We start from the raw sequence: 12,376 nt of genomic DNA, 5'->3' as shown, positions 1-12,376 counted from the left end.
CTCCATCTATTGATTAGGCCTAGGCCTTAACTTTATTTGGTAAGTTATAGATTTAGTGTCTGTAAAATATTGCTTTTGTATACGGATACTGTTAATGCGTCGTTTGTCAAAAGTGTTAAAATGCTTGCAAAGTAAGCATTTATTTTTGGCATCACACCAGTTAACGCACTATCATTAATAGCCATACTATAAAATTATTATGCAGGATTGATCATTATCATGATTATATCCGTTTAAGGTTACCAACTATTTTAAACTGTTGTGATTTGATAGTTCGCAGCATCTTGCGAATGGTAGTGAGCTTTGGCAAAAATTGCAATATCACATTATTCTTTTGTAGGTCCTGCGGTTCTTGAGTTATGTTGTAATGAGGGCTGAAACAACAACACTTTTGTAAAACGTACATAACTCAATAACAACAATAAATCAAGCAACTTTTCAAAACATATGATTTGCAGAATGATTTTTTTGCAAAACATCGAAGTGTTATGCCTATTTTTCAATAATATATTGATTTAGATAATGAAAATCGATATTTTGGCTGCTTCGACCAACAATACCGCGTCTACCCTTAAAGTTAATAATTTGTACAAAAATGTAAACTATACACTCAATATTTTAACTAAGTTGTGACTTCAAATTTCATTATAACCCTTGAGGCTACTCCTCCTGTTCGTCTGTCTTTTATTTTGAGATGGTCTAGTCCTTAAATACCGACAGTTTCTGAGCTCCTTAAAACTGGCGATCTCCGTCGCGTCTCCCAAATAGGACTCTTCTTCAACCATATATCGCACAAGCCGAATAGAGTCACGTCGTTGCCTCTGCATCATTCGCCCGTTGTTGCATATTTCTGGTAGTTTTGTTACTCCTTTCGAGAGTAGATTCTGTGTTTTCCCACTCCCTCCGTGCACGTCAGTTGAAGAGCAGGCGGCAGTGATGAACTTGGTGAGATGATAAGCCGCTTTGAGGCTTATCTTTGGGCGTTTTGGGGGAGCTTCCTTTGATACTCTACGACGAGCTGATTTAGATCTGCAGAGTAACAAAGCGGTGTCACTAAACGCAGGTGTCATACCTTGAGAAAAAGCTAGATCGGGTTTTTTTCTTTTCCGCGTCTCTTCGGTATATTCAAGTACACTGTTAATAGCTTCAACCCAGTGTTGACGAATTCTTTTAATTTTCTCAAATTTATTGATCTCCTTATCTTCCACGAGAGTCTCAAGATCACGAGATAGTTCAGGAATGTCATTGTTAAGATCTTCGGAAATGTCATTAGTATCGTCAACCACAGACATCTGAGATACGACGAGGTTCGTTCGACTAATATGCAGATCTCCAGGATCACTTCTGCTGGAAGCGCACGAAGAAGATCGAGAACCACGTGTTCGCAAGGCATCTAGAGCTTGCTGGAAAATGTCACTTGATTCGGGGAGGGATAGGCGATGATTTGGAAGAGACGGTGTTGTGTCCAAGTCCAAGACATGTTCGTCATCTGATATAGACGTGTCTGATGATAATGAAAAAGCGTCTGACCAGTCCAATTCCGTAGATTCTTTTCTACTTTTTGAAACACGTGGCACTTTTTCATGTTTAGTGTCTTTAAATGTGGGGTTTTGATTTGCTTCATTGACGCCATTGTATTGTAAAGATTTTGAAGAAGTTTGGTCCTTGATATCAGGTGATGCTACGAGATCAACTTCAACTGATGGCTGTTTAATGACGCGTCGGCGCGGTTGGGGACTAACAGGCGCGGGATGGCAACGAAGTGAATTAGGAAAATCCCATGGAGCAAGTTCATCACCGCTTTCCTGTCGAGTTACCGTCGAGTTCGTACCGGGCCTACTGCTTACGTTATAACGACATGGGCTTCTAGACCTTGAGCGATCCCTAGGCGTACGCGGTGGCGTAGGGATAAGTGTCGCGCCCGACTTTGGTGGTGATTCTCCATACAAGCTATCAACTGATAAATGTGTTTTTATGGATGGCGATGATGGTCTCATCGCTGGTGGTTTGGGGGACAGGGATCTACCAATTGATCTTGGTGAAGTATCTGAAGTTTCTGAGTCATCCAAAGATAACGACTGGCGTGGAACTCGTATTCGACGAAGACGGGGAGATTTAGGCGGTTCCAAAACAGGTGTCGAGCGTGAATCATCCTCTAAAGACAATGACTTGAATCCAAGATTTGGAATTGGTATCGGATTAGCGGTTTCCATATTGTCGGAGGACGAAGACCGGTTGCTGAGATATTTGAGACCAGATCCTTTGATATCTGGAAGAGGAAGGTTTTTGCTGGGGAAGTCTCTCATGGCGAAAGATGTTGACTGCTGAACAATTGAGGTAGTGTCTTCAGTCATTACAATTGTCTCAAAGTTACTGTAAGTGATCGGTAAGGCAGTTGGGTACATCCATTATGTATCTCCCACCTGTTATGTTCCAGTGGATGTTAGCTGATGTTTTAAGTTCCAAAGCGTTATAGAAATCGAAGTTGATGTTTTGAATGAAGCATTTTCACATGCAGTATCTCATCAAATTCTTGCAGTTACAGAAGGCTCGCCGTGCTAACTAATACCGTAAAGTTAATAAACACCCATTTAGCCAGTCCAGTGCTTCATGTGTGTAAAATATTTACCGGTATAAATATTGTAAACATTTTAGAATCAGTCAATCAGAAGAGGCTCAACAGCACATCAGTCAATCTTGCTGGTTTCATGTGTTTTGAATCCAAATCAGAAGTTCTCATACACTCCGCAAAATGAATACAGTTGTAATTAATATCAGTGCAGTCAAAGTTTGATGAAGTCGGTTAGCAATGTCGCCATACAAGATACAACTGAAGTTATTCAAGTTAACAGAATTATTTCCGACTCCTAGTATATGGGTGACCAACTTCAGCCAATTACTAGCGTCTAACAATAAACATCTTAGTGACGCTGCAGGTAACATAATTGAAATTTCGATTAGGTTAACACTGGATCGATATAATTGGCGCTTTGCCTTCATAAGACCTGAAGTCACGTGACGCAGGTAACAGCAAGTCTAAAAGTAAAATCAATATTCCTTTTAAGGTGATGTGTTCAAATAGACATGGTCAAGAAGACGAAATCGCAAAAAAATTGGCTTGGATACAAAATCAAGATCTTCCGGATTTTGTTTTTAAACAAACTGTTATTTCTTTGTTCCCAGTAGCACATCATGCCTAAGAAGGATACTTGTTTTCTATGACAATCATGATTCAAAACTTACCAAAATGGCAACAACAATAAATTTTCACAAAAGAAACATGGTCACCTTAATTGTGTCAAGACCATGAAGACTTCGGAAGGAATCGATTTGAGCAGGCACATTTGGGTGTTATGTGGGGTGTTATGTAGGTGTAACTTGCTAGTATTTTTGTACAGGCAATATTGACGCACGGATCGATGATCTGGAAAAGTGACATAGGCCTAATTCACTTGAAAGCACGAGTCTGAGAATTTTGGGCTGCCGTTACAATAGTTAATGCATGGCATAATAGACTGACACAATAGTGTTTTCTTAATTCAATTATTGCAATGCGTCATTTTATATGCGGGTTTACCATGTTTACCATGTTTATCTGATCTTTAGTTTAGATACAGGGCGGTCCAAAAACAACTCAATTTCGAAGTTCAATTCTCAAAGTTAAAAAGTCGGTTTAAAATTGTAATTATTGTTGCATATACCCGGGAACTGAGACCATAAGGCTGAGTTCACATAGAAGTATACGGTATACGGTATTCACAATACGAAATACGCTCATTCGATCAGGCTGAGTTCATATAGGAGTGTACTATGTGAACTCAGTCTGATCGAATGAGCGTATTTCGTATGCGAATAGCGAGTATGTCAGTTTACCCATTTTCTTCGTCTTATCAAATGCTTGTAACTTTACTTCTTGAGGTCACATTGCATTCAATGAGGTGTCATAATGTGCAGAATTAGATAGTGCAGCTATTAAAAAAATTAATTTACCCACATATGGTTTAGGTTTTTAAAATTAGGACGGTATACGCTGCACTAAAATCGAACACGCACGATTCCCACTATACTATACTATACGCAGGTATATGGCCTTTTCGAATAGCTCTTATGTGACCCGGTACTATGAAATTACCTTGCTCAATTTAAGCTATACGCGTGCATCTGCAAAACGTGCATCGTATACCCGAATAGTATGCTTCTATGCGATCGTAGCCTTATGTGACCCGGTACTATGAAATTGCATTGCTCGATTTAAGCTATACGCGTGCACCTGCAAAACGTGCACCGTATACCCGAATAGTATACTTCTATGTGATCGCAGCCTAATACCTGTAAAAGTATGTGCGGCGATCAAGGGTCCCTTTTTAGGCTCTCCGGCATCAGTTCCTTAAGACCTACATAATGCTCCAGTTCATTGAGCCTCAAACTCTGGAAATTGTAGCTCTTTGGCCCAAATTTGGAAAAACTAAATCAGGTTTTTGAAAGGGGCCGACTCACTCACCAAATTTGTACGGCAAATATAAGATTACAACTATTATTGGCCAACCCGAGGAGCCCCCTCGGAGCTGCGGAGCTCCTCGGAAGTTTTCAAAAGGGCGTGTCTTTTTAGGGGGAAGAACAAAAAAAAAAAGAATTGTGCTCATTTAAGGGTTTTTTTCAAACTTTACCCGATGATCCTTCTTTTTCAAAATGTTGTACCCTCTTTTTTCATTTTGTTATATATATACCCAATGTAAGGTACAGGTCCATGATAGCACAATGTGTCAAATATCTACACTGTAAATTGGCCAGAACACATGGAACGCGTTCATTAATGTAACAGTTTTTTAACACATGACACGTGTTCAACTTATTTAGAGAACACTAGTGTTAATGTAGAGAACACAGGTGTTATTACGCTGTTAGTTAATTCGCTATGTTAACTCAACTTACATGCACATTTTATTTTAAAATAATTTTATATTATTTCGCAATGTATAGTTTACTATAAAGTAGATAGTGGCAAGCACATGATAAAGGACTGATCATTCACTACAATCTTCACTTTTAAACTGTATTTTTTGAATGTGTTGATTGTTAGTCCGAAACTCCTGCAAAGCTATGGACATGGCATCTTACCTACTCCATTCTGTAATAGTCTGCATTGTGTGTTTTCTCAGTCTTCAATCATTTTGTTGAATGTAATTTTATGAATCAAATAAAAAGATAGAAATTGGCCTCACTTTAGTTATGTGTCATTTTACAGTATTTATAATTTATAAAGTAAGACAATAATTTATTTATTTTCTATAAGTGCATGTCAAAATATGGGATATATTGTTCAATATTATAGCTAGCCCTAAAAACTTTATTTTCAATCGGATTTTCCCGTTGAAAAGACAAAACTGATGTTAAAGATAGCAGTAATATCATCAATAACATTTTGAGTCAATTTTATCCATAAAACGATACAGGATAGGATAGATAATTACTTTGACTTCAATGTGGTCTATATAATGAAGATTTTGATTCTACAACATTATTAGATCTGTTATCAACATATCAATTATGCACTCACAGGCAACCAAACATCATGCTATGCTCAGTAGTCCACTGATATGACCTCGTGATCATTCTCCCGCTTTGACCATGTCATTTTTTTGATATGCTGATTGCTGAACAAGTTTATGTTTATATGTGTAGGCCTAACCTATGATAACTTTTTAAGTCATAATTAATTCAAACATAACTTTGGCAATACTCAATCGTTTTCGTTCGTTGAAACGGCAAAACATACTTTCTTTTCCTTGCAAATCGAATTAGCAGACATCAAAAACATTTCCACCACGAGAAGTAAAAAAAATAATTCATACCAATAGAAGAAGGCTATAATCTTAGCTAATCTTTAGTGTACACAAACCCCATCTCAGAATTAGGTACCAGCCCTATGGGCTGGCGAAAAGGTGTCATTGATATACCAAAAGGCCGAAAATGCTATGTTTGCGGTACGTCCTCGTATGGTTGTCAATTTTTCGTCCCGTTTTCATCATTTTAATGACATTTTACACTTTGCTGTCCCTATTTTATCCATAAAAAATCAAGGGGAGGGTGGTCAGTGGTAGCGAGACAATCATGTGACGATTCGGACATTTTGTCTCCTTTTTGGCTCGATGGACCTGGGACACCCGCTGGCTTTTTTTTTCAATTAGCAGCAATATTTTTGCCTCTGTATGCGTAGTTTGAAATGTATAATTATAGCCTGTTCGCGAATTCTAAGAAAACAGGCAAAAATGTATTGTTTGCGATTTTCCCCTTGAACCGAATTAAATATTTTAATTTCATTCCCAGGTAGGTGTAGTTAATATAACGAGAAATGTGCTTTAATCGTGTGAAGTATAGAAAACTGTTATTTTAGCGCTGTATTGTTAAAGTTCTGTCATTGCATCATGAGTATCGTAGGCTTACAGTATGTATCCTTGCCTACTTGCACCGTATTCAAGTTTAAATAATATTTATTGCCTATAAAAAAAAATCCTATAAAGGGAAGAGCAAAAACGGGACCATGCGACAAAATAATGTTGTTAGTGACAAAATCTCCAGGGACAGAGGCATTTACAATAGTATTTACTTTTGCGAGAGGAGCCGGGGATGGAAAACGCGCTTTAGCATTAAATTTGATTATTTTCAACGTCAAAATTATGATAACTGTGTCAAAAAAACACAATGATTTTTAAGTAGGAATTATGTGTTATCTACCGGACTATGATTGCTTTCCTAGTAGAGTCCTCTTTACTATGTATCAGTTTTACATTTCTTATCAATTGGTCAATAAGGAAAGCTGTTATCCTGTTAATTATTGTGATCGGTAAGAACAGGTTTTATCAGCCTTCGTTGGCTTGCAAATGTATGATCAGATTGGCGGCTCCTAGCAAAGGGGTCATTATGTGTGAGAACGCTAAAACTTGCAACAGCAAAAACTTGCCATTTTGAAGCTAAAATTGCTACAAAAGTGTTAAATTTGTTCAATATGCGCGTAAAAATCTTGGCATTTTGAAGCTAAACTGTTGAAATATGGTGCAAAAATGGAATAAATTCACGCGAAGCGGGAACAAATGTGCACTTTTGGGGCTAAAATAGCAAAATATGAGGTTAATTTGGTCAGAAACCCACATATAGGCGTCAACATTGGGGGGGGGTGATTGTGACCATCCCCCTGACAAAATATTGGGGGAGATAAATCCCCCCATCCCCCGGGATATCTACGCATATGGTTGCGATAGGCCTACGCCTTGCCGTTAACTGCTGTTTTTTCAGACATTCGAACGTAAAGGTCTATAGACCACTTGGCATGTGACGTCATTGCCCGGCAGTATGCGCGCGCATTATGGCAATTTCCATTGTTCTTTGCCCTGCAGTGTGCGTACGCATCGTAGTTTGCTAAGGGCACATGCATTTTAAATCGCCCGCCACATTTCATATAGTACAAGAACGTCATTGAACAGTGTAGCGGCTCGTTGAAGCATATCGATAGACGAGTCCCTCGCCTTTGTTGATAAACAGTGATGTCAAGTGGTCTATACATACTGCTCTAGGCTGCTAAACCCCTGACCTAAACATAATTTATAGATTTAAGGAGAATGATCTAAACCAACGCTTGTGCAGTCGTACATATTAGGTCTAATGGTGACATGAGAGGACTGTCCCATTTTTAACGGTCTATTCCCCGGGCAATGCTTACTTTAGAGCATGCGTTTTCACTAACCTGAGCAAACATATCGCTTAAGGGGGTACTACACCCCTCGATAAATGTGTGTCTATTTTGCATTTTCTCAAAACTAATAATACACTGGTAACAAAAGTTATGTATATTATAGGGGCAAGGAATCCAGTTACTACAATGGAATTTCAGTGACCCAAGACAAGCGGTTCGTTATTTATGATAAGAAATGAGGTACCGCTAGGATGTACCTCATTTCCTATCATATATATACTGAACCGCTTGTCTTGAGTCACTGAAATTTCAGTGTAATAATTGTAATTGGATTCCTTGCCCCAATAATATACATAACTTTTGTTACCAGTGTGTTATTATTTTTGAGAAAAATGCAAAAATAGTCACAAATTTACCACAGGGGTGTAGTACCCCCTTAAAACCAATAATGTACACGTATTTCAGTGCTTCCCGAATATTGTTGCAAAAAAAAAAAAGCTCTAAGTATTTCGGTATAATTTTTTATAATGACGTGCATTATTACGTTATTGTCAAAATTGTACTTTTTCGTGGGTAACGTCATAATCACATTACCTCGTCATGATGTACAAAACGATAATTTCAACGACGTGCGTACGTACGTGGACGTTGGTGCCAAAGATGCAAATCGCAACCTATATTTTTATTATGCAGGGAGATTTCACATACAAATCAATGGACACTCTGCGCGTTTTACAATATATACTGCTCCAAGAAAGTATCCTTACACTTGGAAAAATAATTACAATTTCAAAACTGAACCATATTGGGGTAAATTTGTTTTTTTAATAGATGCACTATCTAATCCGGCACATTTTGACACCCCATTGAATCCAATGTGATTTCAAAAAGCAAAGTTACAAGCATTTGATTAGATGAAGGTCCAGTTTTAAAAGTGACACACTGGCCTATTCAAAACTCAGACATTTGGTTTGAGAGTAGTAAATGGCTAATTTGTGTGTGCCTTTAATTTAAAACAAAAGGAACAAAAGAAAACTGAAACAAAAGAGCTGACAAATAATATGCAAGTTATGAAAAGTACAGAGAAGTAAAAACTGAAATAAATACTGCTTTAAATAAAGTTTTATTGAAGAAACTGTGTAGTCTCTTTGTTGCGCTTGTTGGAATCTTTTTGCGCCTTGTATAGACCAATTTGCCACTTTTAAAACTATTCAATTGCTTGTAACTTTACACATTGGATTCAATGTGGTGTCATCATGTGCAGGATTATATAGTGCATCTATGGCAAAAACCAATTTACCCCAATATGGTTCAGTTTTGAAATTGTGATTATTTTTCCAAGTGTAAGGATACTTTCTTGGCGCAATATATTAGAGAGCTTGCGATTTACAAACGTACGTTTCAAACGCCTGTGGATCAATTCAAAATCCTGTTACATGAGGGTGATTTTGAATAGATTACACATGGGCGTTTGAAACGGTCAGGAAATCAGAAACTCTCTGTTGGTCTTTACCCAATTCACCAAGAGATTTGAGAATTATCAGAGCACCGAAGTCAATGTTATACTCCCCGCTTTGAAGATCTAGGCGTATAGTATTAAGGGGGTACTACACCCCTCAATAAAATTATTTTTCTCCAAAACTAATAACACAGTGGTAACAATTATAGGGGTAAGAAATCCAATCACACTGGAATTTCAGTGACCCAAGACAAGCGGTTTGTTAGTTATGATAAGAAATAAGGTACCGCTAGGATGTACCTCGTTTCCTATCATATATACTGAACCGCTTGTCTTGAATCACTGAAATTTCAGTGTAGTAATTGGATTCCTTGCCCCAATAATATACATAACCTTTGTTACCAGTGTGTTATTATTTTTTTGAGAAAAATGAAAAAATAGTCACAAATTTACCACAGGGGTGTAGTACCCCCTTAAGCCATAATGTTCGATCTTTTAAAATGAAATTGGTTATTTTCTTAACCTGAGTATTTTCTTAACGTGTTCCAACTTAAACCTATAATAGTCAACTGGTCAACAGAAAAATCAATGTCTTATTAAAAGGGTTTCTTTCATTCCTCATTATTTTGGCCAGAAAAGTATCCTGACAGTTGTTAATAATAGGCCTAATTATCAGTTCTTGGCAAAGAATAACAAAATTATGTATAAAAAAAAGTATATTATGGCTTTAAAAAGACAGAGAACTACATCAAAATGTCAAACGTTGTCACTCTTGTCAGGGCTGTTATGAGGTACTCGTAAGTAGCGACAATGTTTCAACTGTCGAAATTCACTTTCCAAATTCGACGAGGCTTCATATTCGACCGCTTCCTCCAGTGGATCCGATACTCCTGACAAATCACTCAGTCTTGTCTTACCCGGCCGACAATGGATGCAATGTGGAGCGAGACACGCTCCTGTGATATCCCGAGAAAGTCTTCTAGGAGGTTTAATGTTTTCACCCCCGCTGCCACCGAGTTGTCGGGACAAAATTGGATTGTAAGACGGATCCGAAAAGACGTCATGTTCGCTTTGTCTTCGCCGTATAATTACTTCAGGATCCGTGAGGGACCGACGTCGATCACGCTGATAAATATTCGACGGGGGTGTTCTTGGCGAATGTGGCATATGAAAACTTGTCTCAGTTGTTCCATTGCGATGATTCAAAATTGTCGGACGAGATAGCCGACGACCGAATTGGTTACTAAAAGTCGTTTTCTGAATATCAATGGACATAGATCTTCCAGACCGCATTGCTGGGTTATTGTAAGCCGTTGGCATTGGTGGAGATGAAAGAGAATATTCAGAACCAACTCTGTCTGGAATAGAATTGGTTTCCCGCTTCTCCCCAGTTGCTGTGACTGGTCTTCCATGGCGTAACTTTGCCCCATCATACACTAACGGAGGTAGTGAATGTCGTCGTCTGTTTACGTTGTTTCTGGCAAGAAAATCGGCAATATGATTGTCCATGTCTGATTTTTCCTTACTGCCTTCAAAGCCAATGTCCTTCAGGCGACGACTAGGGCGTCTTAGTGCCACACTGCTTGTTTTTGCTCGAACTAAAGCCATAGAACGATCTGTGTTCGATTCCTGGTTCATGTTTCCACTTTCATCAAGACGTTCGTTTGTTGTAATGCTTGAGTTTAATCGAATTTGAGTCGCCGATGAGCGTCCTGGGCTCGACTCCAGTACCGAGTAATGTCGGTTTATCAGCCGTTTGTCAGAAACGTCACTGGTGTCTGCTCTTACGACTGTCTCCGGGCTGTCGTGGCTTGATTCTCCATCCCAGTCAATTGTTCTTCGTCGACGAAGCAACCGTTCTTTATCTGCACTTGATTTCGCAGCATGAACCAGTGTTAAACTTGGACGACGACTAGGGTGCGAATCCAGTTCAGCTTCAGGATGGAGTCGGAAAGTTCCCATTATTCCTTCGTAGGATCCCTTGCATGATTCAAAAGGGTCGACTGTATTATGGTTATGATGAGTCGCAGAGACAGGCTATAGCTAATTATGTTGTCCAGTGGCTGTACAGCGTATTATGTAAACTATCATTTCGGGTTGTTTGATTCGGTGTCCAGTTTCTCAAATTCAGGCTAGACGATGGGAGAGACTTTCATTATCGTTTCGAAGCAAGAATAAGGGATCGTCGTTATTATTAAGGTGAAAAACAATTCGGTTGTCTTTAAATAGATTAAAAAAATAAATAATTTTAGTTCCTTAATACGACAAATAAAGAGTTGTGTCCCTGGTGGCACTAACGGTAAAAGTCGATTTCTCACCTGCGTGAAATGGTTGTTATTCTCTGTTGATTTCTCTGGGTTGCGTGATATGGTTGTAGGTTAAAGTAAGGTTCATACTTCTATGTTAGTCATAAGATATTTTAAAATAAATTTCTTTAACCCCGGATTTTATAACGTAGGCCTATTAATGCGTGATAACACACATTTGCTGTGTCTGGAAAACAGGGCTATTATTGAACTTATCGTCATTACCGGGGTCATTACCATTACAAATAATCTCCCATCAAGCTCTGCATACAGGAAAGTCAAGAAAGTAAGTGGTTTGCTTTCATTTTGTGACCTCATTATGTCGATTTTAAATAGATAGAAAACGTTCCTGACATTTATTACTAACATAATTTGTAAAATAACAAAATTGACAGTAAATCATGTGCCCTGTAATGGTGTAAACTTCAAACTGAGGTAATCATATTATACATCGCGCCGCCCGGCCCTGGTTGCGTCGTTTTTTTAAATCAAAGACAAAAGTCTAGCCTATACGTAAAATGTTAAGTGTTCCTGCTGATCTGCCAGGACGATTACACGCAAAAAGTTGCAATTTAACAATACTTTTGGGAATAACCAATTAGGGTGTCCTGTACGATTAGAGTCAGGGTTAGGGTTTAGGGTTGGGGTAGGGCAGTCTTGTAATAAGACTAGTAGAGTTGCATCCTATTCGGCAATCGCTCCAGGGGGCTCTAACCATAGTATAATCTATCATCTGTCCGATAAACCCCGATCCTGAGAGAGCCAACAATACTCGAGTTTGAGAAATTGGCCCAGACATTAAAGGCCTAATACATAGCAACCGGACTTGCAGCTGATGCTTGGGAAATGCGGCACTTGAGTTCCGTATTTCCAATTCCTTCTCACGCATCCTATCGTTAAGTCAATAATAGAGCCGTTAAA

General features: G+C 38.5%; 1 protein-coding gene across 1 annotated transcript; it reads right to left on the bottom strand.

The window, feature by feature from the left end:
- Positions 1 to 451: 451 nt before the first annotated feature.
- On the bottom strand, positions 452 to 2,655 carry LOC140148263 (uncharacterized). Its single transcript, XM_072170161.1, has one exon. The coding sequence runs from the start codon at positions 2,403 to 2,405 to the stop codon at positions 636 to 638; it is 1,770 nt and encodes a 589-aa protein (XP_072026262.1). The 5' UTR covers positions 2,406 to 2,655; the 3' UTR covers positions 452 to 635.
- Positions 2,656 to 12,376: the final 9,721 nt, after the last annotated feature.

This window comes from Amphiura filiformis, chromosome 1, assembly GCF_039555335.1.
Source record: "Amphiura filiformis chromosome 1, Afil_fr2py, whole genome shotgun sequence".
NCBI classification, from domain to species: domain Eukaryota; kingdom Metazoa; phylum Echinodermata; class Ophiuroidea; order Amphilepidida; family Amphiuridae; genus Amphiura; species Amphiura filiformis.
This window is presented reverse-complemented; position numbering and strand designations above follow the sequence as displayed.